Raw genomic sequence first — 25,766 nt, forward strand, 5'->3', positions numbered from 1 at the left:
TATGATGATGTTTGCTAAAGATTTTGATGAATACTACTTACCAGGTTGAGGAAATTCCCTTCTGTTCCTAGTTAGCTAAGAGTTTTCATTTAATTTTTAAAAAGATATAAAATGAGAGTGGAATTTTATTGAATGCTTTTTTTTCAGAAACTACATAGATGATCATATATTTTTCTCTTTTCATTTGTAACATGGTGAATTATATCAAATGGATTTTTCCATGTTGACCCATTCTTTCATTCCTGGATAAATCCTAGTTGGTACTAGTATCAGTTGGGATTAAGTTTGGCTGTGAGTAATAGGGCCTCAATAATGTCTTAATGTTTTTCCCTGTCATAAAAAAAGAAGCCCAGCCTGGGCAGTGTTGCTCAGTGGTTGAGTGTTTGACCAATGAAGGTTGAGGGTTGATTCCCTATTAGGGCACACGCCTGGGTTTTGGGCTTGATCGCCATGTGGGACGTGCAGGAGGTAGACGATCAATGATTCTTTCTCATCGTTGATGTTTCTCTCTCTTTCTTTCCCTTCCTCTCTGAAATCAATAAAAAATATATATTTTAATAAGCCTGGATATAAAAGTGAAGTGTCAGACCTGAGGCTGCTTCTATCTTATGCGTTCCCACCCTTTGTGTATCATCTCATATCCAAGCAGCTATAGGTCCTGCTCTAGCCATGCTCTGCATTCTGAGCAGTAGGAGGGAAGAAGAGAGAAGGGGTGCAGTCTTTCCTTTAAAAAAAATAAAAATATTTTATTGATTTTTTTACAGAGAGGAAGGGAGAGAGATAGAGAGCTAGAAACGTCGATGGGAGAGAAACATCGACCAGCTGCCTCCTGCACACCCCCTACCAGGGATGTGCCCACAACCAAGGTACATGCCCTTGACCGGAATCAAACCCGGGACCTTTCAGTCGGCAGACCGACGCTCTACCACTGAGCCAAACCAGTTTCAGTCAGTCTTTCCTTTTTAATAAGACTTCCTAACAGTTACACATAGCACTTTCACCTACATCACATTGAAACCTCATCACCTGGTGGTATCTAGCTGCAAGGGAGGCTGTGGAATAGACAAAGAGAAGAATGGATATATTGAACTCCAGCAGTTTTGGTCACAGACTTGCTGGATTATTTTTATATACCTTGTTGCATTTTTGAATAGCTATTACTTTACTTAAGATTTTTATATCTGTGTTCATAGCTGACATTGGCCTATTATTTTGGTTTTATTGTTGTTAGTTCAGGTATTAAGGTTATGCTAGATTCCTAAAATGAGTTTGACAGCACTCTCTGTGTTTTGTTCTTTGGAACAATTTGTGTAAAGTAGGAATTATCTATTCCTTAAAGGTTTGGTAAAGGTTGCCCATAAAACTACCTCAGCCTGATGTCTTTAGGGGATAAGAAAACCATTAAAAAATACATTTTATTGATTTCAGATAGAGGAAGAGTGAGAGAGATAGAAACATTCACTGGCTGCTTCCTACTAGGGATTGAACCTATAAACCAGGCATGTGCCCTGACCAGGGAATTGAACCCGCAACCTCCTGGAGCATGAGGTGACGCTCAACTAACCCAGCCACACAGGCCAGCCAGGAGAAACTTTTTGAACTACAGCTTCATTTAAAAAAAATTTTTTTTGTGGTTATTGATCTGTTCTGGTTTCATTTTCCTTATTGCGTTAATTTTGGTGATTTATATTTTTCTAAAAAAATGGGCCAATTTTACAAAAATTGACAATTTCCAAAAATTTTGGCACAAATATTCTGTTATAGTATTACAATTTTATAAACATTTACTGTATCTAAAGGTTATGCCCCTTTTCATTCCTTCCTTCCTTTCTTGATTAATCTTGTCTGAGGTTTGTATATTTTATCATCCTATATAATAAAAGTCTAATATGCAAACGACTGAATTCTGGAACGACCAGTGGAACAACTGGTCGTTGTGACTTGCACTAACCACCAGAGGGGCAGACACTCAACACAGGAGCTGCACCCAGCCTGTAGGCCCCAGGCCAGCCAAGGCAGGTGCTAGTGAGGCCCCCTGATCACCCCGAAGAGGGAGGTGACTGGCGGCAGCGGAGAGCTGGGCTGGCCAGTGAGTGGAGCAGGTGGTGCCAGGCTGGCCAAGGCAGGTGTCAGCGGGGGCCTCCCAATCGTAGATGGGCCTTGATTGCCAGCCAGGCCTAGGGACCCTAGCCATGCACGAATTTTGCGCACCAGGCCACTAGTATAAATATATTTATTAAGTTATATTTTAGTAATCTTAAAAAAACTAGCTTTTGGTTTCAGTGAGCATCTCTATTGTTTGTTTCTATTTTGTCATTAATATTTCCTGCCATCTAGTATTTTTGTGTTATTATATTCTTTCTTCTACCTTCTTTGTCTTTTTTTCAGCCTTTTGAACATAATTTCTTATTTTCTAACATGTGCTTTTAAAGCTATACATTCCCTTGTAACTAACTGTTACAGCTGCTGTTCACAGGTTTTGAGATGCACTGTTTTCATCGTTTAATTTGAAATGGTTTGTAACTTTCATTATAATTTCCTTTTTAACTTGTGAATTATTTAGACTTTTTTTTTAGTTTTCAAATGTATTTTGGGGGGAGAGGGTCTACCTTTTCACTCTTGATTTCTAAATTTGCTACATTGTGGTCATAGTATGCCTTCTGTATGATATTTATTCTGTAGAGTTTGGCAAGGCTTCATCCCTCATATGCACATATGAGTACATATGATCAGACATGTAAACATTTTTCAAATGTTTATCCTCAAATTTTTTTGGTTTCTTTATTTTCAATTTTTTTTTTGTTTGATCTATCATTTCTAAGAAAGGTGTATTAAAATGTCTCCCCATTACTTTTCATGTTCCCTGGTAATTTTTAAAATATTTTTAGTTTGATAAAGGCTATTTAGAAGTGTTCAGGCTTATGATTGTTGTATCTTCTTGGTAGGTTGGCCCTTTTATTATGAAACTAGAGGCCTGGTACATGAAATTCATGCATGGGTAGGGTTCCCAGGCCTGGCTGGCAATCAGGGCTGATTGGGGCCTTCCGCCTGCTGGCTGGGGCCTTCCTTCATTCCGCGTCACCCCCTAGCGGTCAGGCATATGTCATAGCGAGCGATCAAACTCCCAGTATCCCTGTTTAACTCCAAAGGGGACAATTTGCATATTAAGCTTTTATATATATAGATAGGCTGCTTTTCATCTTTACTAATGGCTTTTGCCTAGAATTATGTTTTATCTGATTTTATTGCTTTGGCTGCTTTCTTTTGTTTAATTTTCCAATTTATCTTTTTCATCTTTTATTTTCAACCTCCCCCTGTCCTCCTGTTTAGATGTGCTGCTTGTAAGCAGTATGGACCTAGAGTTTAGTAGACATATTTCATCCACTTATATGTATTTTGATTACTGATTTGATTTATTTCTGCCATCTCTTTTAAAATTTTACTTTTGATATGTTTTTTTTCTTTTTTTCTTTTTCTTTTTTTTGCTGTGTCCCTCTCCTACTTTTCTGCCTCCTATTGAACTGATCAAATTTATTTTATCTCTCTTTTTTCCTCCTCCACTGGCTGGCAAGTACATTTTAGTGATAATTTTAATCAAAATTTTAACAAATATACTTAATTTATATTTTTCTAATAGTCTAAAATTTGCCATTATTTCTATCCTTCTTAGGTACAAAACAAGTACTTTGAACACTTTAATTTCCTTTTTAGCTCCCTCCTCCCATCTTCCATGTGATATATTTATCTAGCATTTTGATTATACCTCTTTTTAAAAAACTCTTCTAAATCAGTTGTTATATCTTTTATGGTTTAAGGTTTAGTTTTACAAACATGTTTTAACGATTTATGTGTTCACTATTGTTTGTTACTGCCCACTCCTTCCTCATGGGTTCGATTTCCTTTATGCTGAAGTACTTCTTGAGCTTGAGACCAGATTTAGAGTTAATATCTCAGCTTGAGATTTCTATATTTCACTGGTAGTACTCATTTGAATCTCACACCCCCACAAAATGCAGCCTTGATGTTTTGTTTTCTCAGCATCTTACGTCTTAGCCATTTTCCTGAATCATGATGTGAGTTTTCAAGTCCAAGTTTGTAAATGAAATGACCATTCTTGGCTGCTGGCTTTATTATCAGGGTCGCCTTCCAGCTCACCAGATGCACAGGTTTGGGGGTCTCTCCTCTTATTCTTCCTGGATGTCATCTTCCAGCCTCTGGCCTGTGTCTGGCCTGATATTCCTGTGGCTCATTTGGCTTAGATCCCCTCTCATTGCTCGTGTTTTTAATTTCCTTTTTGTTTCTAGTACCTGAAGATTTCTCTTTTCTATTTCAGGATTGGCATTATAGCAAACACAAATCTCCCACTTTATGTTAGCCAGCATTTCTAAATGTTTAAGGGGTGAGTGGGAGCTTCCTAAGTTGGTTCAATCTACATTATTGATCAGTTGTCTGGACTAGGCTATCAGCAGCAGATACAAGGAGAAGTGGACCAATGTGAGAAGCATTTGGAGTGAAGTCAGGAAGGGCAGGGACTGGCAGACCATGGTCTTCTTTGCTCTTGTGTAGATATTCAGGGAGCTCTTGGCCGTGTGGGCTGGTGTGATGGTGTTGGGTAAATGTGTAAAGAACTCAATTACTTGGGATGGTCATATTGGAAACTCAGAGGGGGTGACAGGTGGGGAGAGAAGAAATCTGGCACATCTTTCTGGCCAGGCTCCCTTGCTTGTTGGCTGAAGGCATCCTTAGTTATACACCTGCACTCTCCTTTCTGTCCTTCATTTCCCTGACACTTTCAGTCTGACTTACCACACACCATGTCCCAACTGGCACATAAAAGTGAACCATGAATACCAACAGCCTTTCTAGGCAAATATTGAAGACTAGCTGCCCCGCTCCCTGCACCCACTGCCACCCCATTTTCTTGGACTTTCTTGTTTTTGTTCTTATCTCACTGGTCCCAGCCTCCCTCCCTCTCTCTCTCTCTCTCTCTCTCTCTCTCTCTCTCTCTCTCTCCTACTCCTCTCTCTCTGTCCCCTTTGGTTTTAAAACTTTCCAGGGAGGCCGAAACCAGTTTGGCTCAGTGGATAGAGAGTCGGCTTGCGGACTGAAGGGTCCCAGGTTCGATTTCGGTCAGGGGCATGTACGTTGGTTGCGGGCACATCCCCGGTAGGGGGTGTGCAAGAGGCAGTTGATCAATGATTCTCTCATCGATGTTTCTAACTCTCTATCCTTCTCTCTTCCTCTCTGTAAAAAATCAATAAAATATGTTTAAAAAAACTCAAACTTTCCAGGGAGGAAAGATCTCTATTTCTGTCTTTCAGACTGTTCTTGCTAACCTATTGGGTAGGAGTTCAGAGTTATTGCCTCTGATACCTGGGAGTCCAACATTAGTGTTGACTTGGCTTAGAAATACACAGGGGTGGGAGCTGGTGCTCCTTCAGTTCCACCTCCACCCAAATATTTATTTTAACCCTATTATGTGTCAATTACTCTGCTGGGCACTGAGTATACAAAGGTGAGCAGAACACACAGCCCCTACCCTGTGAAGCTTATGGCCATGTTCACCTAAGAACCTCATAGATGAAGTAGGAAAAAATATTATGTTATTTATTGAAACTGAAATTTAACTGAAGTCCTGTATTTATTCTGACAACTCTATTTTACTGTACCTAGTCAGGGCTGTCTGGAGAGCTCTGTTTAGGAAAGCCATTCTACACCCATGATCTTTCCTTAGGATCATGGTCATTTCTGGCTTTGGGACCTTGAGAAAGGAATATGCTGAAAGAACAGAGCCCTTTGAGCGTTGGGGAGGAAGCTTGCATCCTCATGAAGCTACACTGATTGGCCAGATTATTATGATCTCTGAATGCATAATAATCTGGCCACTCAGTGTATATCCTATATAATAAAAGGCTAATATGCAAATTGTCCCTTCGACCAGGTGTTCGACCAGCAAGCAGGCCAGCCAGTCGCTCATGTTCCCTTACCCTGGCCAGGCTGGCTGCACTCCACTCATGCATGAATTCATGCACTGGGCCTCTAATATATATATATATATATATATATATATATATATATATATACACACACACACACACACACACACACACACACACACACACATTCTGAGTGGGCCAGATTACCATGCATTTAGAGATCATAATAATCTGGCCACTCACTGTATATTTCAATAATAGTCCTGCAGAAACAATGAGCTGCTAACTGACCACAAGCCCTGATAGCTGAAGAACGGACACTGCCTCCCTTCTTCAGCTATGAACTGCAAGATGGTTTCAGACTGACCATTACGGCTCTACTCAAATCTCCCACCCTATCATAGCCCCATAGGATGGAGTGGGGGGACTCAGGGGCCCCAATTGATTCTATGTTTAAGTTCCTAGATGCTTTCTCAAAGCAGGAGCCAGCACAATGGCTGAGCCTTGCTGAAATATCCCTGTGCTTACTCTCCCCCCTCCCTTCCCCGCCCCCCCAGCCTCTGCCCACTCCCTCACATCTCCTGTCAACCTGCTGCCAAGTACTCTTGGCAAAAGCTCTTGACAACTCCTGGATGTTAAGCATTCCTTAGACACTGTGTCTCCTGGGATGAACCAGTTCTTTCCCAGAGCCTCTTGTGCTTTCCCCTAGAGAATCACAGTAGAGATGTCTCCCTGAAGTAACCACAATAACAACTTTCAGAATAATCAGAAATGTGATCATCGTGGCCCTAAAGAACTTGAGGGGAAGAAGCCTCCTCAACTTTGTCAAAAAGCTTGGGGAGAAAATATTGGAAAAGGCATTGTTCTAAGTTAGTGACAATTCGTAACTGAAGCCAGGTTTTATTCTATGTTTACAGCATTGGTGAGGACCACAGTGGATACTGCCAAACTAAATAGGGACATAAGCCCTGAACTTCACTACCCTGAAAATGCATCTATTATAGTTAGGATTAGATTTGGCTGTGAATTACAGAAAACCCCCAAATGGCAGTGACTTAAATATAATGCAAGTTTATTTCTCTCTTGCTTAGAAGAAGTCTGGAGAGAGAGTCAACTGAGGGGCTGTTTGGTGCTCTACAGTATCAGAACCCAGGCTTCCGCTATTTTATTGCTCCTCCATCTTGATTTCCATCTCATGTCCTAAGATGGCTGCTTGAGGTCCAGCCAACATGTCTGTATTCTGGTCCAGCCAACATGTCTGTATTCCAGGAGGGAGGAGGAAGGAACAAAGAAGGGCATTTTCTCCTTTTAAGAACATTTCCTGGCCCAACCAGCATGGCTTAGTGGTTGAGTGTCGACCTAGGAACTAGGTCACGGTTCAATTCCCAGTCAGGACACATGCCTAGGTTGCAGGCTTGATCTCCAGTGTGGAGGGTGCAAAAGGCAGCTAATCAGTGATTCTCTCTCATCATTGATGTTTCTATCTCTCTCTCCTTCTCAATAAAAAAAAAATATCTATCTATCTATCTATCTATCTATATATATATATATAGATATATATATATATAGATATTTTTTTTAAAGAGGAACATTTCCTGGAAGTTGCACACACAATTTCTGCTAATATCCTACCTAGAACTTAGCCATACATGGTTACATCTAGCTGCAAGGGAGATTGGTAAACAAATCTTTATTAGAAGTGGCCCTGTGTCCATCCTAAAATCGTGGGATTTTATTTACTTAGGAAGAATGGATGGTGGAGCTTATTAGTGTCCTCTACCATCCTTTCTTCCAGCCAACCAGTCATTGAACATTTAAGGATGAGTAAGTGCCCTATTTAGTAAGGGAGATAAATATGCAAATAACTTACTGCAATACAATGTGATATGGAGTATAAAAGAGGTTTTATTCAGAGTGCTGTGGGAGAACAGATGGAAATGATCAACAGCAATCATAATAATGAACAACGACAATGCCCTTGTTGGGTTCTCAGTGCTACATTCCCATGATTTCCTTCCTTTTCAGCAAGAGCTACAATCCTCTCTGTCTCTCCATATAGCAGCTAACATTTACAATGGGCAGCCCAGGTGCTGCTCTGAGTTTCTTACAAGTATCGTCTCATAACAATCCTAGGAGCAGGTACTATTCTTCTTCTTTAAAAAAAAAAAAAAATTATTGATTTTTTACCGAGAGAAAGAGAGAGGGATAGAGAGTCAGAAACATTGATGAGAGAGAATCATCGATCAGCTGCCTCTTGCACATCCTCTACTGGGGATGTGCCCGCAACCAAAGTACATGCCCTTCACCAGAATCGAACCTGGGACCCTTGAGTCCGCAGACCTACGCTCTATCCACTGAGCCAAACCGGTTTCGGCATCTTCTTCTTCTTTATATGTGAGGAAACTGAGGCTAAAATCAAGGACTGATCCCCCTGGAGATGCAGTGAAGAATTCACTTAGTCACCTTTTCCAGTTTATAGAGATTGTTTGTGTTCCTTGGCTTGTAGCCCACTTCTGTCTTCAAAGCCAGCAATGGCAGGCTGTCCTCACATGGCATCCTTGATTCCATTGTCCCAACTTTTTCTCTGATTCCGACTTTCCTGTTTCCCTCTTTCATTTATAAGGACCTTTATGATTAAATTAGGCACACCTGGATAATCCAGTCTCTTTTCATCTCAAGATCCTTAAATTAATCTACATAGTCCCTTTGTGTAACATCCATAGCTTCTGGGAATTAGGGCATAAACCTCTTTGGACAGCCATTATTCTTCTTATTACCCCCCCCCCCCAAAAAAAAAAAATCTCCCCCCTTGAGATATGGCTTGTGAGAACCATCCTAAACAAAATACCTCTCTCTTCTTTTACCCAGATTTTTGAGACATAATTGACAAATAAAAAAATATTTCTCCTTTAAAGGTACACTGTCACCCTAGCCGGTTTGGCTTAGTGGATAGAGCATCAGTCTGTGGATTGAAGGGTCCCAGGTTTGATTCCGGTCAAGGGCATATGCCAGATTGTGGGTTCAATCCCCAGTAGGGATGTGCAAGAGGCAGCCGGTCATTGATTATTTCTCATCATTGATATCTCTCTCTCTCTCTCTCTCTCTCTCAAATCAATAAGAATGTATATATATATATATACACACACATATATATTTAAAAAGGTACACTGTCCTCTTTTCCTCCCTTTTCAACAAGCTATTTTCAAGAGCTGTATTGCTAGTTTTCTCCACCTCCTGACAACCTGCTATCTGTGTCTGCCCCCATACTCCACCAGACCGACTTGCCCTTATCACCATTGGCTTCTATATTGCCAAATTAATGGACACCTTTTATTCTTAACCGGCTGCATTTTCCATGTTGGTTGCTCACTCCTTCTTGAGACCCATCTGTTCCCTATCTGACTTTAAGTGTCTTTGTCCTGATTTTCTTCCTTGTTCTTTCTGACTTAGGCACCTTAGGTGGTACACTCTCTCCACCTACCCATGAAATGTCCTTCTTCCCTGGGGTTTTGGATCTTTGCTCCATTGCTCTTCCCTTGGGTGATCTTGTACCACACTTCTGGCTGAAAATGCCACTTGCACAAGGATGATTGACCCCTGCCTGTGCTGTGAAAATCTCTAGCTGGAAGTGTTGATGAAGTTTGTGCTTCCAGTAATCCCATAAACTCCTCAACTTTGTTGGTCTTTCTTGAAGTAGACCCAGTGAGAGAGCTCCTTGAGGTGGGTGCTGACTTGAGAACCATGAAGCCTGGGGTGCTTAGGCTTTTGTTCTAGACTATGTGGCCCATTCCGTCAAGAATGTGTGGTCCGCCGAAACTGGTTTGGCTCAGTGGATAGAGTGTCGGTCTGTGGTCTGAAAGGTCCCAGGTTCGATTCCGGTCAAGGGCATGTACCTTGGTTGCAGGCACATCCCCAGTAGGGGGTGTGCAGGAGGCAGCTGATCGATGATTTTCTCTCATTGATGTTTCTAACTCTCTCTTCCTCTCTGTAAAAAATCAATAAAAAAAATCAATAAAAGAACAACCATTATATATATATAAAAAAAGAATGTGTGGTCCTTTCAGGATGACCTGAGAGGACAGGTGAGAGTCAGCAAACCCAGTGGTGCCGAAGGACAGGCCCATGTTTCATGGGAGTAACAGGGAAGCAAACAGGGAAGGCATGTCTTCCATACTGTGTTTATGAGGGCAAACCCCACCTTTATCTGTGTGGTTTGCAACTGCTGGAGCTCTGAAGGAGCCAAAGGCTACCCGGAGCTCAAAGGCACAGAAATAGTCAAAGGGAGCCAAAGTGCATGCTAACAGTTCAGTTAGCTAAGACTCTCACCAGAAACAGAGAACAATGGGGATGCCTCCAAATGCAAGAAGATTGCTGAGGGAGGTACAGTACAGAGGATGGGCTTGGAGGCAGTCTGGAGGTTCACAGAGGAAGAGGAGACTTGGGCAGAGAACGGAAAGGGAGCAAGGAAGAGGAAGCCATTTTAGGCAGGGAAATAGCATGGGCAAAGGCTTAGAGTCAGGGCCAGTATAACCTACTTGGGGAACAAGGAGAATGCAGGGGAGATGAGGTTGGAGAGAACTGCATCCAGAGGAAGATGCTAACATAGGAAGCTTGAACTATATCTGGTTGGCATGAAGAGCTATGGAAAATGAATTGAACCGAGGTCAATTTTAGGAAGACTACTCCAGTCCTGGGTGGATTGATGAGGGGAGGGTTGAGTACCAGATCTTAAAATATGCAAGATGTAATCTTAGAGAGAAGAGGAATCTTGGCAATTACTGGTCCATTCCTATCATTTTATATAGTGTGGGTATATTTATATATCATATATAATCATGCTTTATGTATGCACACATGTATATATTAAATGGCCTCACTAGAGGGCGAGTGACTTCCCAAAGGCACATAGCAACAAGACCAGCATTAGTACTCAGGTCAGACTCCTCATGCAGTGCTCTTCCATGCCCTACTCAGTAGAGGCAGAGATGTATGAAAGGAGGCTGATCCACCAGTCAAGGCAGAGAGTGATGTCAGTCTTGACCAGGGCAGACACCAAGGTGAAGACCATGTGCGAGGCAAAGTGATATATTCTCTTTCTCTTTCTCTCTGGGTGGGGGGTTGGGACATAGGGCTTGTTGGAGACCGCACATGAGCGCATCTCTTTTTCCTGGGTCCTGCAGCATCCTTCTGGGCCTGGTTTCTATGGCAACAGCTTCCAGCAGGCAGCCTGCCAGCTGGAGGGAAGCAGGCAGGCAAGGCAGGCAGGGAGAGAAGGCCTGGGCAGCAAGAGGAAGGCTGGAGTTGTGGGGGTTGGGGAAACCTCCTGGGAAGCTGGAGGGGCCCCCAGAGCTGGTCCCCAGCCCCTCTTTTCTGATAATATGCTTAGAGTTTGCTTAGGACACAAGTGCCTTTCTTTTGGGATCCTTGAAATTCCAGACCTCAAACTTCTGTTCACCTCTTCCCCCACCCCTACATCTCCTGACTCCCACCTCAGGTATTGTCTGACCCCAGCCTCGTGCACTTCAGGGACCACTGATTTCTTCCTAGAACCCTGAGAGGAAAAAGAACAAGGCCAACCGACTTTCTGTTTTGCATATGATTTGCTTATCATTAACTCAAAGAAGAAATTTCCAGGCCTCGTGCCATTCCTGCCAACAACTTAATTCAACTCCGTTGGCACCGGCTGACTGCGTCTGGCCAGGCTCTGGGCTGAGCCACGGGGTCCCTAAAGGAGGAGAAGTCCTCCCAGCTGCTTCCACCTCCCCTCTCCCCAGCTGCTCCACGGCAGTTCTTCCTGATGCTCCGGCTGCTGGTGCCTTGGGAAGTCCTTGGGCTGTGGAGCAAGCAGCAGCCCTCAGTCCAAGTGCTGGCTCTGCTTCTTGAGAGCTGGGGACCCGTGGGCCTCTCTGGGCCTTAATTTATTCATCTCTGTGGGGCTGAGGACCTACCTGCACAGCTGGTGCAAATAAGCAGACACAGCATTTGGGAAAGTGCTGAAACACCTCTGTACTCACTGGCAAATACCTTCTGGTACCCCACCCCCAACCCAGCTTCTGCAGGGAGATGCTCTAGCACTTGGGCTGTGTCTGTTGGCATTGACCTATGCCAGCAGCTGTCCTGTACAGATTAACTGTTGTAAGACTCACCCTGTGCAGACGCGATGCAACAGGTAAGTATATGAAGTACCCCCCTGTTACAAGGACTCATATAGTTAAGGTCACGCAGGTTTCCTTTCTCATCCCTTTTCCTTTTAGCCTGGGGTGGGGGGTGGGGGTGAAGGCTGGGGTGATACTCAGTAAGGGCAGAGATAACAGCCATCTCTCTCACCAGGCGGGCGAGGTTCAAGCGCTCCAACAGCGTGACGGCCGGAGTGCAGGCGGACCTGGAGCTGGAGGGCCTGGCCGGCCTGGCCTCGGTGGCCACAGAGGACAAGGCCCTGCAGTTCGGACGCTCCTTCCAGAGGCACGCCTCTGAACCCCAGCCCGGCCCCCGGGCCCCCACCTACTCAGTCTTCCGCACGGTCCACACGCAGGGCCAGTGGGCCTACCGCGAGGGCTACCCACTGCCGTACGAGCCGCCGGCCACCGATGGGTCCCCGGGCCCTGCCCCTGCCCCCGCCCCGGGCCCTGGGGCAGGCCGCCGGGACTCGTGGATGGAGCGGGGCTCCCGTAGCCTCCCCGACTCAGGCCGCACGTCCCCCTGCCCGCGGGACGGCGAGTGGTTCATCAAGATGCTGAGGGCGGAGGTGGAGAAGCTGGAGCACTGGTGCCAGCAGATGGAACGCGAGGCGGAGGACTACGAGCTGCCCGAGGAGAGTGAGTGAGAGCCCTCTGCGTGGAGGGATCCGGCTGGACGTGAGGGGGCCGTCCTCAGGGTTTGGTCCTCTAGCACCACACCTTGGTGGGTCCCCATGGGCAGCGGGGCGATCTGGAGCTCCTGGCAGGAAGCAGGGAGCAGCTTCAGAGGCCAGGGCTGGGCCTGGGGACAGGGACCAGGCTGAGCCTCTAGGACAGTGGTCGGCAAACTCATTAGTCAACAGAGCCAAAGATCAGCAGTGCCACGATCGAAATGTCTTTTGAGAGCCAAATTTTTAAAACTTAAACTTCTTCTAACGCCACTTCTTCAAAATAGACGCGCCCAGGTATTTTTGTGGAAGAGACACACTCAAGGAGCTAAAGAGCCGCATGTGGCTCGAGAGCCGCAGTTTGCCGACCACTGCCCCAGAAGATAGCTGCCAGCCCATGGCAGCCAAGGGAATTGTTCCCATCTGTGCCGGTGTCGGGGGCCTGGGCCTGCTCCGGGACTTCAGACAGGGGTAGGCCATGCACAATGTCGGGGCGTGAAGATTAAGCCAGGAAGACATACCCTTCCTGCAAGCTCAGTCCGAGGGGAGATACAGTCTTACCCCAGAACCCCAAGGATGGGATAGTGACCCGTGAGTCAGGGGTCATACATGAAATTTAGTAATTCTTTTTTTTTTAATATATATTTTATTGATTTTGTACAGAGAGGAAGGGAGAGAGATAGAGAGTTAGAAACATCGATGAGAGAGAATCATCGATCAGCTCTGCCTCTTGCATACCCCCTACTGGGGATATGCCCGAAACCAAGGTACATGCCCTTGACTGGAATCGAACCTGGGACCCTTCAGTCCCCAAGCCGACGCTCTATCCATTGAGCCAAACCGGTCTTGGCGAAATTTAGTAATTCTTAAGGAGTCATGGAGCGAGTGCCTGCTTGCCATAGGGCTGTCGGGCTCGGCTGGGACTGGTGTTCTCAGTTCTCTGAGCCGGGAGGATAAGCACTTAGGAAATGTAGGTTGTATGAAGGAAGAAATGTCCATGTGAAGTAGGATAGGAGCTGCTTGTTAGGAGACCCGAGGCCAGGATGGGGAGGGGCGGGAGGAGGCACACCTAGAAAATGTCAGGAAACGGAGGGGCAAGAGTCAGTCAGGGCAGACTTCCTGGAGGCGGGGGAAGGAAAGTCACCATCCCCCTCCTTGAATCTGCTTCTGCTCCCCAGTCCTGGAGAAGATCCGCAGTGCTGTGGGCAGCACGCAGCTTCTTCTGTCCCAGAAGGTTCAGCAGTTCTTCAGGCTGTGTCAGCAGAGCATGGTGAGTGCCCTGGGTGCAGAGCCCATCAGACCTGTGTGCCTGGAAGGTGCTGTGTGTGTGTGTGTGGGGGTGTGTGTGTGTGTGTGTGTGTGTGTGTGTGCGCGCGCGCATATGTGCCTGGAGGTGGGGCCAGGTGTTTGTACCTAAGAGTGAGAAGCCTGGGCTTTCTCCTCCTGTCCCCCTAACCCCCACCCCCAACATGCCTCCCTGTCTCCCACTCCTCCCACCCCACCCCACCCCACCCCACTCTCCCAAGTTAAGCGTCCTGACAGGGAGGGTGAGTGAGGGTTTCCCAGGCCCTGGCTGGGGCTCAGACATTCCTGACTGGCTGTCTCTCCCATGTCTTCTTCCCCTGCAGGACCCCACTGCGTTCCCTGTGCCCACCTTCCAGGACCTGGCGGGTTTCTGGGACCTCCTGCAGCTCTCTATCGAGGATGTGACCCTCAAGTTCCTGGAGCTACAGCAACTCAAGGCCAACAGCTGGAAACTCCTGGAGCTTAAGGTGGGGGAGGGCCCTTAAAGCCAAGAGTCAGGCCCTGGAACATGCCCTTCCCCATGGAGGCATGTGGGGGGTGGTGGGTATGGGGACAGGAGGAGACTCGTGGCCAGTAAAGGCAGTGCTGGATGGGTGATGGTGACCACCTTCTTCCAAAGGGACCACCCTCGGGCCCTGCTGTCTGCTTGGCTGTAGTGCTCATCGCTGCCTAAGCTGCCAGAATCCGAGGTGGCAGCAGCCACCCTCAGCAGTTTCCCTCAGCTTGGACCTAGAGGGTCCCCTTATCGCACTAGACCTTGTCTAGTGATGGGCCCCGAAGCCTGGTGTGAACCCCCATGGCCTTGTCTGCGGCCCTCAGGACCAGGAGTGAGGCAAACACTGATTCGGCGCGGCACCACCAAGGGGCCGAATCAATATATATATATTTCTAATTACTTTATTGACTAAGTTACCACATATTTGTCACCATCCCCCGCCCCCCCCCCCATTCCCATCCCAAACCCCTCCCCACGCATGCCCTCACCACCCTGTTGTCATGACCACTGGTTGGGCTCCTATGCACGCACACAAGACCTTTGGTTGATCTCTCTCCCTTATCCCCACCCTCCCCTGCCTTCCCTCTGAGGTCCCACAATCTGATCGATGCTGTTCTTGTTCATCATTTCCCCTAGATGAGTGCGCTCCCGTGATACTAGAAATACACATATATATATATTTTTAAAGAAGAATGCAGGTTTTGACCTTGTGGGAACAGGTGCACCTGGGGCTTGGGGTGCAGAGCAGCTTCTAACCGCTCTCGGGTGGGTGGCCGGGCGGAGCCGGGAGCCTGGGGAGGTTCATCCTCCGGGTGGAGGGGGCGTGGATTGGGAAGTCCGGCGGGGACACCCCCAAACTCAGCGGCCCCTGTCCGCAGGAGGAGAAGAAGGTCCCTCCGCCGATACCAAAGAAGCCGCCGCGGGGCCGGGGCGTGCCGGTGAAGGAGCGCTCGCTGGACTCGGTGGACCGGCAGCGGCAGGAAGCGCGCAAGCGGCTCCTGGCGGCCAAGCGCGCCGCCTCCTTCCGCCACAGCTCGGCCACCGAGAGCGCCGACAGCATCGAGATCTACATCCCCGAGGCCCAGACCCGGCTGTGACCGGCCGCCCGGGGCCGCGGGCTCCCCGTACTGTACACCCAGCGTCGAGGTCACTGTGATCGGGCCGCCGTGCGCCCGCCCGCCCGCCGGTCCGCACGCCCGGCCCGCCCGCCGCGCGCTCTCTCTCGGGGGTTTTCTACTTCCCGACCCCACGCCGAGGCGCCGGGCTGGGCCGGACCGTGCCTCTCCGCCCTGCGCCCCCCGGACTCCCCTTTCTCTCCGTCCTACGCTTCGCCCCACCTCCTCCTCCCACCACGGGCACCATCTCTGCCATCCCTCCCTCCTCTCCTGCCCTCCTCCCCCCCACGGGCCAGGCCGGGCCAGGTCCCCCATCCGGGCTCTGCGTCCCCCCCCCACCCCGCGGGGCTGGGCTTCGTGGGGATCAGCTTCGTGGCTTTTTATGAAGAACCCCCGAACCCCGCCTAGGAGCCCGCCCCGTCCTCCCAGGGGCTCTCCTTCCGCCCTCCGCCCGCCGGGCCTGGGGACCGCAGTGGCTGGACCAACCCAGGACCAGGGCGCCTGGGCCTCTCTCCGTTCCCAGCTGCTGGGGAGGGGAGATGGGGGCTCCCCCCCGCCCCTCACCACACCTGTGGCTGTTCCCACACCCCCTTGAGTATCCCAGGAAAAATAAAACGGCAGAACTGCACTCCCGCCCTCTGTTCTCTCCTGAAGAAGCCACCTCTGCACTGCGCCTGGGGGGTGGGGGGCCGGGGTGGAGGGAGGAGGGGCGGGGAGCCGAGCTCTCCGTTAAGGGAGAGAAAGGTTGCCTGAGCCGGCTGGGGGAAAGGCTCGGCCCTCCGGGAGGAGCCCCTGGGGTGGGGGGTGGGGTGAGGAGGGAGGACTTCCACCTTTACACGCCTTTCCCTTTCTGCCTCCCAGTCCTCCAGGGCCCCCCAGGGAGGGCAGCCCAGAGCCCAGTGCCTTGGCGCACAGCATGTGCTCGGTAAACGGAGTGTGGTGATTCTTCCATACGGACCAGTACCGGTTTCCCCTTCCCCTGAGGGCCCGCTGTGCCCTCTGCCCGAGTCATTCCAGCCCAGCAGCAGAAGCACTCTGTTCCATTGAGTGCTGCCATGTTTTCTGATGCCCCGTATGGTTGGGCATTTCGGTGAGGGCAGAGAACAGAACTTTCCTTGGAAGCGAAAGGGCAGTCCGAACCTGGTGTGGATGGCTAATATGTATTGAATACTTACTGTGGGCCAGGCAAATGTGGCTCATCCTTATGACAGATGAGAGAGTGGAAGCTCAGGAGAGGTTAAGTGACCTGCCTAAAGTCATGGGGCTGAGGGTGGTGGACCTAGGTCTGGCTAATTATGAGCTTTTATTTATTTATTTATTTATTTATTTATTTATTTATTTATTTTTTATTTTTTATTTTTATTTATTTATTTATTTATTTATTTTTTACAGAGAGGAAGAAAGAGGGATAGAGAGTTAGAAACATCGATGAGAGAGAATCATCGATCAGCTGCCTCTTGCACAACCCCTACTGGGATGTGCCCACAACCAAGGTATATGCCCTTGACCAAAATCGAACCTGGGACCCTTTAGTCAGCAGGCCGACGCCCTGTCCACTGAGCCAAACCGGTTTCGGCTGATCATGAGCTTTTAGCTAGCCCAGAAAAGGTATGATGGGCTTGTCCACACAGAAGCCACCTTCTCAGTCCGTAAGTAGTCCTTGGAGTTGACGTGTCACCCTGAAGCAGGAGGAAAAGGTTCCCAGGGGGTTGGCAGTTCTTCCGGGCCACCCTGGAGTAACCAATTCTCATTCATTCATTCATTCAGCAAACGTTCATCAGGAATCACCATTGGGCCCTACTCGGTTTGGCTCAGTAGAGAGAACGTTGACCTGTGAACTGAAAGGTCCTGAGTTTGATTCTGGTCAAGGGCACATGCCTGGGTTGTAGGCTTGATCCCTAGTAGGGGGTGTGCAAGAGGCAATCGATCAATGATCCTGGCTCATTGATGTTTTTCTCCCTCTCCCTTCCTCTCTGAAAAAAAAAAATTTGTTTTTGTTTTAAATCACTGTTGGCACCCAACACCAACGAGTCAGCCTTGAACAAGTGTAGTTTCTATGCTTATGGAGCTTACAGTCTTATGGGAAAAAACAGTGGACAAGCAGATAATAGAAGGGTGAGTGGTGGAAAGATGATGAGGTATTAGCCACTCAAGGGGGGCTGAGGCTGGGAAGAATGTTCCAAGATCAGACAACAGCTATGCAAGGATCCAGAGAAGAAAGGGGCATTGGGAGTGCCAAAGCTTGATCATTCTGGGCAACTTGAGTAGGGTAGGCATAGATTCTGAGGGTTGTGGGGAGCCATGGGAAGGTTTTGAATAGAAGAGGGGCATCAACAGACATTTTTCAGGCTGGTCTGGGAGATCACCTGAAAGCAAGAGATTGTACACACACACACTCATGAGTCTTCTGGGCAGGAGAGGGCCCCCATGTGATCTGAATTTCCAAAAGTGAATCAACTTCAGGCTGATCTCAAACAGAGTCCTGGGCCCTATCCAAAACTTAGTGAATAGACTCTCTACCTTCAAAGGACTTTTTCACAAGAGCTCCAGGTGATTATGATGGGCAACTAGGTCCGGGAACACTTAAATTAGATGACTGTCCAAAAGATTCCACCAGAAAACCTCATCGGCCTCTTTCCTGTAGACTAGCCAAATAAGGCTTTGGCTGAGTCACTACCTCCTGATACTGTTTCTCATCTCTGAGTGTGGGTCATGGGTGAGGTTTGGGCTAGACAGCACTCAGAGCAATCCTGTGAAGCAGATATTGTCATCACCATCATCTTACAGTGAGAAAACTGAGGCGTATCAACTTATCCCAAAGCACAAAGCTGGGAAGTGGCCGAGTCTGAGTTTAACCATCCACATTATATAGTTTTGTGTGTGTGTTTTATTTATTTTAAAATTTTTTTTTATGGGTCTATATCTTTTCCCAGAAACTGGGCCAACTTTTCCGGGATGATGAAGTATATGGGAGTGGACAGGGAGAAGCAGGTCAGCATCTGCAATTGTGTGGGCATCCTTCTACTGACATGATGTCCCAAACCTCCCCACATGGGGCTGACGGTGGGGGGAGGGGAGTCTCCTTTGGGTATTGTGGCCTGGGTAGTTGTGCTGGATAAGTGACGGACTAGATCCCCTCCCTGTTCTTGAGTTGCTCCTAGTCCTGGCCATAACCAGTCACGGCACATAAACAGAAAGGGATAGTATAAACAGAGGCCTAGTCTCCCAGGGGCTGAAGAGACTAGTGGAGGGGGCCTCTAGCAGCCAGGGAGTCTGGAAAAACTTAAAAATTTTTTTTAAAATTGATTTTAGAGAGAGAGGAAGAGAGAGTGAGAGGGGAGGGGAAGGAAAGGAGGGAGGGAGAGAGGAAGGGGGAGGGAGGGAGGGAGGGAGGGAGGAAGGGAGAGAGAGAGAGAGAGAGAGAGAGAGGGGGAGAGAAAGAAAGAAAGAGAGAGAAACATCGATGTGAGAAAGACACTGGATCAGCTGCTGCCTCTTGCATGCCCCAAACTGGAGATCAAGCCCAAAATCCAGGTATGTGCCCTGACCAGGAATCGAAATGGCCACAGTGGTCTGGGAAAACTTTTTGTAAGCAGGACTTTTTGAACAGGGCTTTGCAGGATGAAGTGGAGTTTTGCAGTCAAGAAAGAGAAGGGAATGAGGGGTTAAGCTGGAGATTTTATTAAAAATTTAAAAAAAGAATAGTTTATTGATTTTTTTTTTTTATAGAGGAAGGGATGGGAGAAAGGGGGGGGGGAGAGGGAAACATCAATGTGAGAGCGAGACCCTGAGAGTAAAACTTGGGCTTGGGCCCTGACCAAGAATCAAACCAGCAACCTTTCAGTGCAGGGGACAATGCCCAACCAACTGAGCCGCACTGGCCAGGGCTCATTTAAATTTTATTTTTTTTAAAGAACCTTTGACCAACAGAATGGAAATACTCTGAGAGGGAAAAATGGACGTTAGAGAGACCATTGAGGGAATTGCTAAGGTGGACCGGGTGAGAGATAATGATTAGTTTGAGAGACATTCAGGAACTGTAGGTGCGATATACATAAACTGGATCTTGGGAATAATGCAAAGGCTTAGTGAATAAGTAATGCCAAAAATAGACATAGACTATCACAGAAGGAGAAATAAACTTGGAATATACTGGACATACCAGTGACCACTTACTAAGCATGTAGGAGATGCTGAGTGCTGTGCACTTTATACATGTTATGCGAGTTAGTGCTCACAACAGCTCCAGGGGGTGGGTTCTATTGTCTTTTTAAAAACTTAGTTCTTCTGAGATTAGCAAGAAGCAGAGGCAGGATTTTAACCCACATCTATCTGATTCCTAAGTCCTTTTAAAATAATGTTTTTATTGATTTTATTTAAAAATATATATGTTTTATTGATTTTTATTTATTTATTTTTTACAGAGAGGAAGGGAGAGGGATAGAGAGTTAGAAACATCAATGAGAGAGAAGCATAGTTCAGCTGCCTCCTGCACACCCCCTACTGGGGATGTGCTGGCAACCAAGTTACATGCCCTTGACCTCTGAATTGAACCTGGGACCTTTCAGTCAGTAGACTGACACTATCCACTGAGCCAAATCGATCAGAGCTTTTTATTGATTTTTAGAAGGAGGGAAAGAGAGAGGGATAGAAAAAATAGAAACAATGATGAGAGAGAAAAATCATCAATCTGCTACCTCCTGCATGCCCTCTCTGCCACTTACCTAGGGAGAGAGCCCACAACCAAGACATGTGCCCTGACCGGGAATCAAACCGAGACCTCCTGGTTCTTCGGTCGATCCTGAACCACTGAGCGACACCGGCTAGGCTGATTCCTAAGTCTTGAGCCTCACTCAATTCTGCCTGATGGAACTACTAGCCATCACTAGGGACTCAGCTCAAGGGCAGGTAGCTCTGGGGAACCTTCCCTAATTCTTCCTGGGATTCCTTCTCTTTGCCACTTTTGTATACTTCTATCACCACATTTTTCACACTCTTGACTTTTTTTTTTTTTTTTTTTTTAATCCTCACCAGAGGATATGGCGATTGATTTTAGAAATTTGGGAGGGGAGAGAGAAAGACAAACATTGATCTGTTGCCTCCCGCATCCACCCCAATTGGGAATTGAATCCGACACCTTTTGGCGCACAAGACAATGCTCAACCAATTAAGCCACCCAGCCAGGACACTCATACTGTTGATATTTTATAAACCAGTCTGCTTCCCCATCAGTCAGAGAACCGAGGGCAGGGATGGTCCCATTTGTTTTTTGCATCCCTGATGCCTCACACTTATTAATTAACTGGCTGGCTGAATGCTGGTTATTCTATCGATAGGTAATTCTGTTCCCTTTTCCGTGACTACTCAATTAGTGAACAAGTTCTGTTAATGACAGTTTCCTGCACATTTCTTTATACTATTCCTTTCTCTCCATCTGCACTGCTAGATATTAGCATTGAGTTCTTAGAGATTCTAGAGGAAGGGTAGGTAATGACCAGTCCAGGATGCTTCTACAGTGGTATTCCTAAAGCTCAGAAAATGAGCCAGAGATACTTGGTAAAGAAAGGTGGGAAGGGCACTGCAAGCAGATGAAAAAGCATAATTAAAGGCACAGAGGTGTGAAACAGTTAGGTCTGCATGGAGGAAAAGGAGGGGTTAAGCATGTGTTACTAACGATAGATATGCCTGGCTGAGACCGGTGGAATGAGAGTAGAAAGACAGGGGTAGGTGGGAGCATTTCAAGCTTGAGCTGTAGTGTTTTTTTCTATATGCAATAAAATAAATGTCTAGCCTGGTTTATGTGGCTCGGTGATTGAGCATCTACCCAGGAGATCATGGTTGGATTCCCAGTCAGGGCACATGCCTGGATTGGAGTTCAATCCTCAGTAGGGGGCATACAGGAGGCAGCTAATCAATGATTCTCATATTGATGTTTTTCTCTTTCTCCTTCTCCCTTCCTCTCTGAAATCAATAACAATAAAACAAAAATATCAATAGATAGTCTGTACAGGGAGCAGTGGGGACATGGGTGTGTGAATATTTGTACCTGAAGGGTCAGGTAAAACTTAGGTTTTACTATATTTGTATTATATGTAAACTAACCATTTATTTCTCTGCTTGCTAGGTGGCTGGGATAGCACTTTACTCACATGATCTTATCTACCCCTCACAATATCCTGTGAAATAGGTGCTATTACCTTTGCACAGGAGCGGGAAAGGAGGCTAAGACAGATTTATACTGTCCCCAAGGTCACAGTGAGAAAGCTAGCCCAGATCTGAAGCCTCCTCAAGCCCTAGATGATAGTCCGCTAAGGAAAGCTTCTTGAGGTCAGCGATCCTGTCTTTGTGCGCGCGCGCCCGGACCCAGGTCTTGGAAGACGCCAATTGAGTAAAGGAGTGGATGACCTTTTCCTTTCTCCACCCGAAAGGCACGTGGTCACGGCACTGGTGAACCTCCCAGCCGCTAGGGGGCGTGCGTCCACTTCAGCGCAGCCGGGCTCCGTGGCGGGCGCCCCGCTTGCTCCGCGCCTTGGACTGGAGCTCAGCCAATCGCTGCTCTCCGAGAGAGCCGGGCCCGGGGGGCGGGGTCCCGGGCCTGGCCCCGCGGGCCGCTGGGAGGGGCGGCGGCGGCGGCGGCGGTCGGTGGAGCAGGCGGAGGGCGGGGGCCGGACGCTGCGGCTCCGGTGAGCACGTGGGCCTCGCCGGCAGTTCCCTTCCGCGGGGCGGCGGCCGGGCTGCCCGTGGTCCGGGCGACGGCTCCGGACTTTGACCTCTGAGTTCCCGGAGAGGTGATCGCGAGTGTCCGCGGCGGCCTTGGCGGCTCTCTAACCCGGGGTTGGAGGCCGAGTCTGGGCGCCCATCGGGCCCTCGGGGCCTGGGCTTCTTGGTCTCGGGCACGTGGCTGAGGACGGAGGCCGTGAGCGTGGCGGGCGAGGGGCTAGGCCCGGGGGAGCCCAGCGGAGGGAGACCTCGGCTGGATACTTGGACCCTGACCTCCCTTGCGCCCCCATCCCTGGACCGGGCTCGAGTCCCGGTTAGGGTTAATCTTCAATCCCGTTAGGTATCCTCTGCCCTTGTTAGCAATTCTCCAATTGGGGTGTTGCCTTAAGAGAGAGATCACACGTTTAGTTCCCTTCAGTTTGACCTCAAGCTGAAGCGCATGGGATTGGGGTGTTGCCTTAAGAGAGAGATCACACGGACTTGTGCTTGGGCTCTCATGGGGCCTCCGGGGCCCCCGGCACAAGGGCAGGTATGCCCCCGGCCACCCCGTTGACCTTTACCTGCCATTAGGCTCCCTGCACGCCGAGCTGGAAATCCGCGCCACAGTGTGTGCCAGACCCTATTGCTACCTCGGGGGTAACTTGTTAAGAGTCTTGTAATCATCAGAGGCACCTGCGGTGCTCCTGCTGCCTTTTGAGGGCGGGCGGGCGGGCGGGCGGGTGGATGACTGCTGTGGTTTTACATGAGTGTATTGCTCCAGCTTTCGTTCGCTCATTCAGCAAACTTTCCGGAGCATTTTATGCCAGGCCGGGCAAGGGTGGGTGGGAGGTGTTGGGGGACGGACAGGGCCCAGTGGGCCACAGACATTGGCCTTGCCCTGTGGGCGCTTAAAGTGTTTTGAGGCAGACAGGTGGGGTAAGCCAGCACAAGGTATGACCCAGAGGAAATGGTTGTAAATGTTAAATAAATGAATTCATTGACTTATTTGAAAGTGATTAGCATGTGAGTAGGAGGACGGGGAGACCTGGTGCAGCGTGTGCCAGGTAATACTTGTGGACTCATACTTTAAGAAAAATTGGAAACCTGAATGGAGAGTTACTGTTTGGGGAAGGCGTTTGCTTATCAAGAGAGAACTTGTCCCGGCTGGACATGGTAGGGCATCAGCTCGTGCTTGGAAAAGTCTCAGGTTCGATTCCCGGTCAAGGGCAGGGACCTGGGTTACAGATTCCTTCCTAGGCCAGGTTGGGGAACTGGAGAGAAAGACTTCTTTCCCATTCTTGAAAGGTCGGCACACCCGAGGGCAGGCCTACGGTCAAGGTAAGGCTTGAAGCCTGGCTGGCGTAGCTCAGTGGTTGAGCATCTGTCTACCTGTGAACCAGGAGGTCACCTTTTCGATTCCCCGTCCGGGCACACGCCCGGTTGCCGGCTTAATTCCCAGTGCAGGAGGCAGCCTGTAAGTGATTCTCTCTCATCATTGATGTTTCTCCCTTTCTCCCTCTCTCCCTTCCTCTCTGAAATCAATAAAAATATATTTTTAAAAAGAAGTAAAGGTGCCCTCTTAGCACAGTAGGCAGCACATCAGTCTCATAAAAAAGGAAAAAATAGACTTGAAGTTTTATTAGGTAAGCCCAGAGGCCCACTCATGGGGAACTCTGCTATACATGGTTGCATAATTGTCAAAAAGTACGGGTCATAAAATGGAGTGTCTTGTCCCCTTCCCTAACAATGGGATCTTTTGAAAATTTCTGGGTTGTCTCAGGGACCCAGCTGTTGCATAAAGCAAGGTACTCTTTTTTTTTTTAATTATTATTATTTAATATATTTTATTGATTTTTTTACAGAGAGGAAGAGAGAGGGATAGAGAGTTAGAAAAATCGATGAGAGAGAATCATCAATCAGCTGCCTCTTGCACACCCCCTACTGGGGATGTGCCGGCCACATGCCTTTGACCAGAATCGAACCTGGGACCTTTCAGTCCGTTAGGCCGATGCTCGATCCACTGAGCCAAACCGGTTTCGGCAAGCAGGGTACTCTCTTGCATTACTCCGAGAGGGGTGGGTGCTCAGTGAATTGTGCCAGGTGCCTAGGAAGTGGGAAGCTCCGGAGTGATCCATTTGGTGGGGAGGGGCAGCTGGTGTCTCCCTAACACTGCCTTGTGCTCTTCTGCAGATGTCATGTGGCCTGTGTTTTGGACCGTGGTGCGTACTTATGCTCCCTATGTCACATTTCCTGTGGCCTTCGTGGTCGGGGCTGTGGGCTACCACCTGGAATGGTTCATCCGGGGAAAAGACCCCCAGCCTGTGGAGGAGGAGAAGAGCATCTCGGAGCGTCGGGAAGACCGAAAGTTGGATGAGCTGCTAGGCAAGGACCACACCCAGGTGCTGAGCCTTAAGGACAAGCTGGAGTTTGCCCCTAAAGCTGTGCTGAACAGAAACCGCCCGGAGAAGAATTAATAGAGGACACAGGGCCTTAGGCTGTGACTGGTCCTGCCGCCATGTTGACCCAGCTCCAGAATCCACATCTGACTTGCATTGTTGCTTATTCTGGCCCCTCGGGCACCGCCCAGCCACACACATACTGGGGGCTCTCCTGCGTCAGGCGCACGGACACACTAGAAGCTGAGGGGCCAGGCAAGAGGAAGGCCCTGGAGGGTTCTGGCTGCAGGCTGCATCTGTTGTAGGGTGGCCACAACCGCCCCGGCTTCTGGGCGCACTTCTGGGAGTAGTACCATGAAATGAACCTTAGCTGTCAGTCCCTTCCGGGAGGCAGTTTGACCTCAAGCTGAAGCGCATGGGGTTGGGGTGTTGCCTTAAGAGAGAGATCACATGTTTAGTTCCCGTTTGCATGGGAAGAATTCAGACCTCTACCTGGTTCCTTCCCTCGTTTGTCCAGCCCTTTGTGCTCACTCTTGCTGAAATCCTGTCCACCGGCTCAGGACAGGGTGGGGCTGGCTGGGGACGGGCTGTTCTTGGCAGCCCAGGCTGCTCACTTGGGGTAGGTGAATTTGCTTGGAAATCGCCACCATCTTTCATCCCCCATCACTGTATAGTGCAAAACTCAATTAAATGGCATCTGAGAACCACATTGATCCAATTCTATCTTCCAAATGGTGTGTGGGGTCTCCTTAGGAGTTATGCAAGTGCAAGCATTTCAGGATGGATAACGTTGGCCTTTATCTAAGGACTCCAGGGTCTTGGAGGCTTTGTTTTGCTAGTGTGGCTGCACTGGGTCCTGGGGTGCTGAGTCCTGGAGGCCCAGCTTCCCAGAAGCTTTTCTGTCATGGTAATAAGAGGCTTATGGACCTTTCGGAATCTAAATTAGAATAGACCAGGGTGCTTAAGAGTTGCTAT

General features: G+C 48.4%; 2 protein-coding genes across 3 annotated transcripts in view; both read left to right on the plus strand.

Moving 5' to 3' along the window:
- Positions 1-16,324, plus strand: part of DLGAP3 (DLG associated protein 3) — a 58,274-nt gene extending 41,950 nt beyond the window's left edge. The window contains exons 9-12 of the mRNA XM_036444384.2: positions 12,267-12,751; positions 13,959-14,050; positions 14,409-14,552; positions 15,460-16,324. Coding sequence (XP_036300277.1) covers positions 12,267-12,751; positions 13,959-14,050; positions 14,409-14,552; positions 15,460-15,678 — 940 coding nt within the window. The 3' untranslated portion in view covers positions 15,679-16,324. The remainder of the gene's footprint in view (positions 1-12,266; positions 12,752-13,958; positions 14,051-14,408; positions 14,553-15,459) is intronic.
- A 5,932-nt stretch (positions 16,325-22,256) lies between these two features.
- SMIM12 (small integral membrane protein 12) lies at positions 22,257-25,498 on the plus strand. 2 transcript variants are annotated; one of them, XM_036444391.2, is made up of 2 exons: positions 22,257-22,379; positions 24,586-25,498. In XM_036444391.2, exon 2 carries the CDS (start codon positions 24,591-24,593, stop codon positions 24,867-24,869), a length of 279 nt encoding a protein of 92 aa, XP_036300284.1. In that variant the 5' UTR covers positions 22,257-22,379; positions 24,586-24,590; the 3' UTR covers positions 24,870-25,498. The 2 variants fall into 2 exon arrangements, with proteins under 2 accessions (XP_036300284.1, XP_036300282.1); XM_036444389.2 differs by having other exon boundaries at positions 22,329-22,484.
- The last annotated feature ends 268 nt before the right edge of the window (positions 25,499-25,766 follow it).

Source organism: Pipistrellus kuhlii, unplaced genomic scaffold, assembly GCF_014108245.1.
Source record: "Pipistrellus kuhlii isolate mPipKuh1 unplaced genomic scaffold, mPipKuh1.p scaffold_m20_p_2, whole genome shotgun sequence".
Lineage (NCBI taxonomy): Eukaryota > Metazoa > Chordata > Mammalia > Chiroptera > Vespertilionidae > Pipistrellus > Pipistrellus kuhlii.

Excerpts from the sequence above, each read along its gene's own strand:
- SMIM12 (XM_036444391.2), top strand. The coding sequence starts at position 24,591 with ATGTGGCCTGTGTTTTGGACCGTGGTGCGTACTTATGCTCCCTATGTC.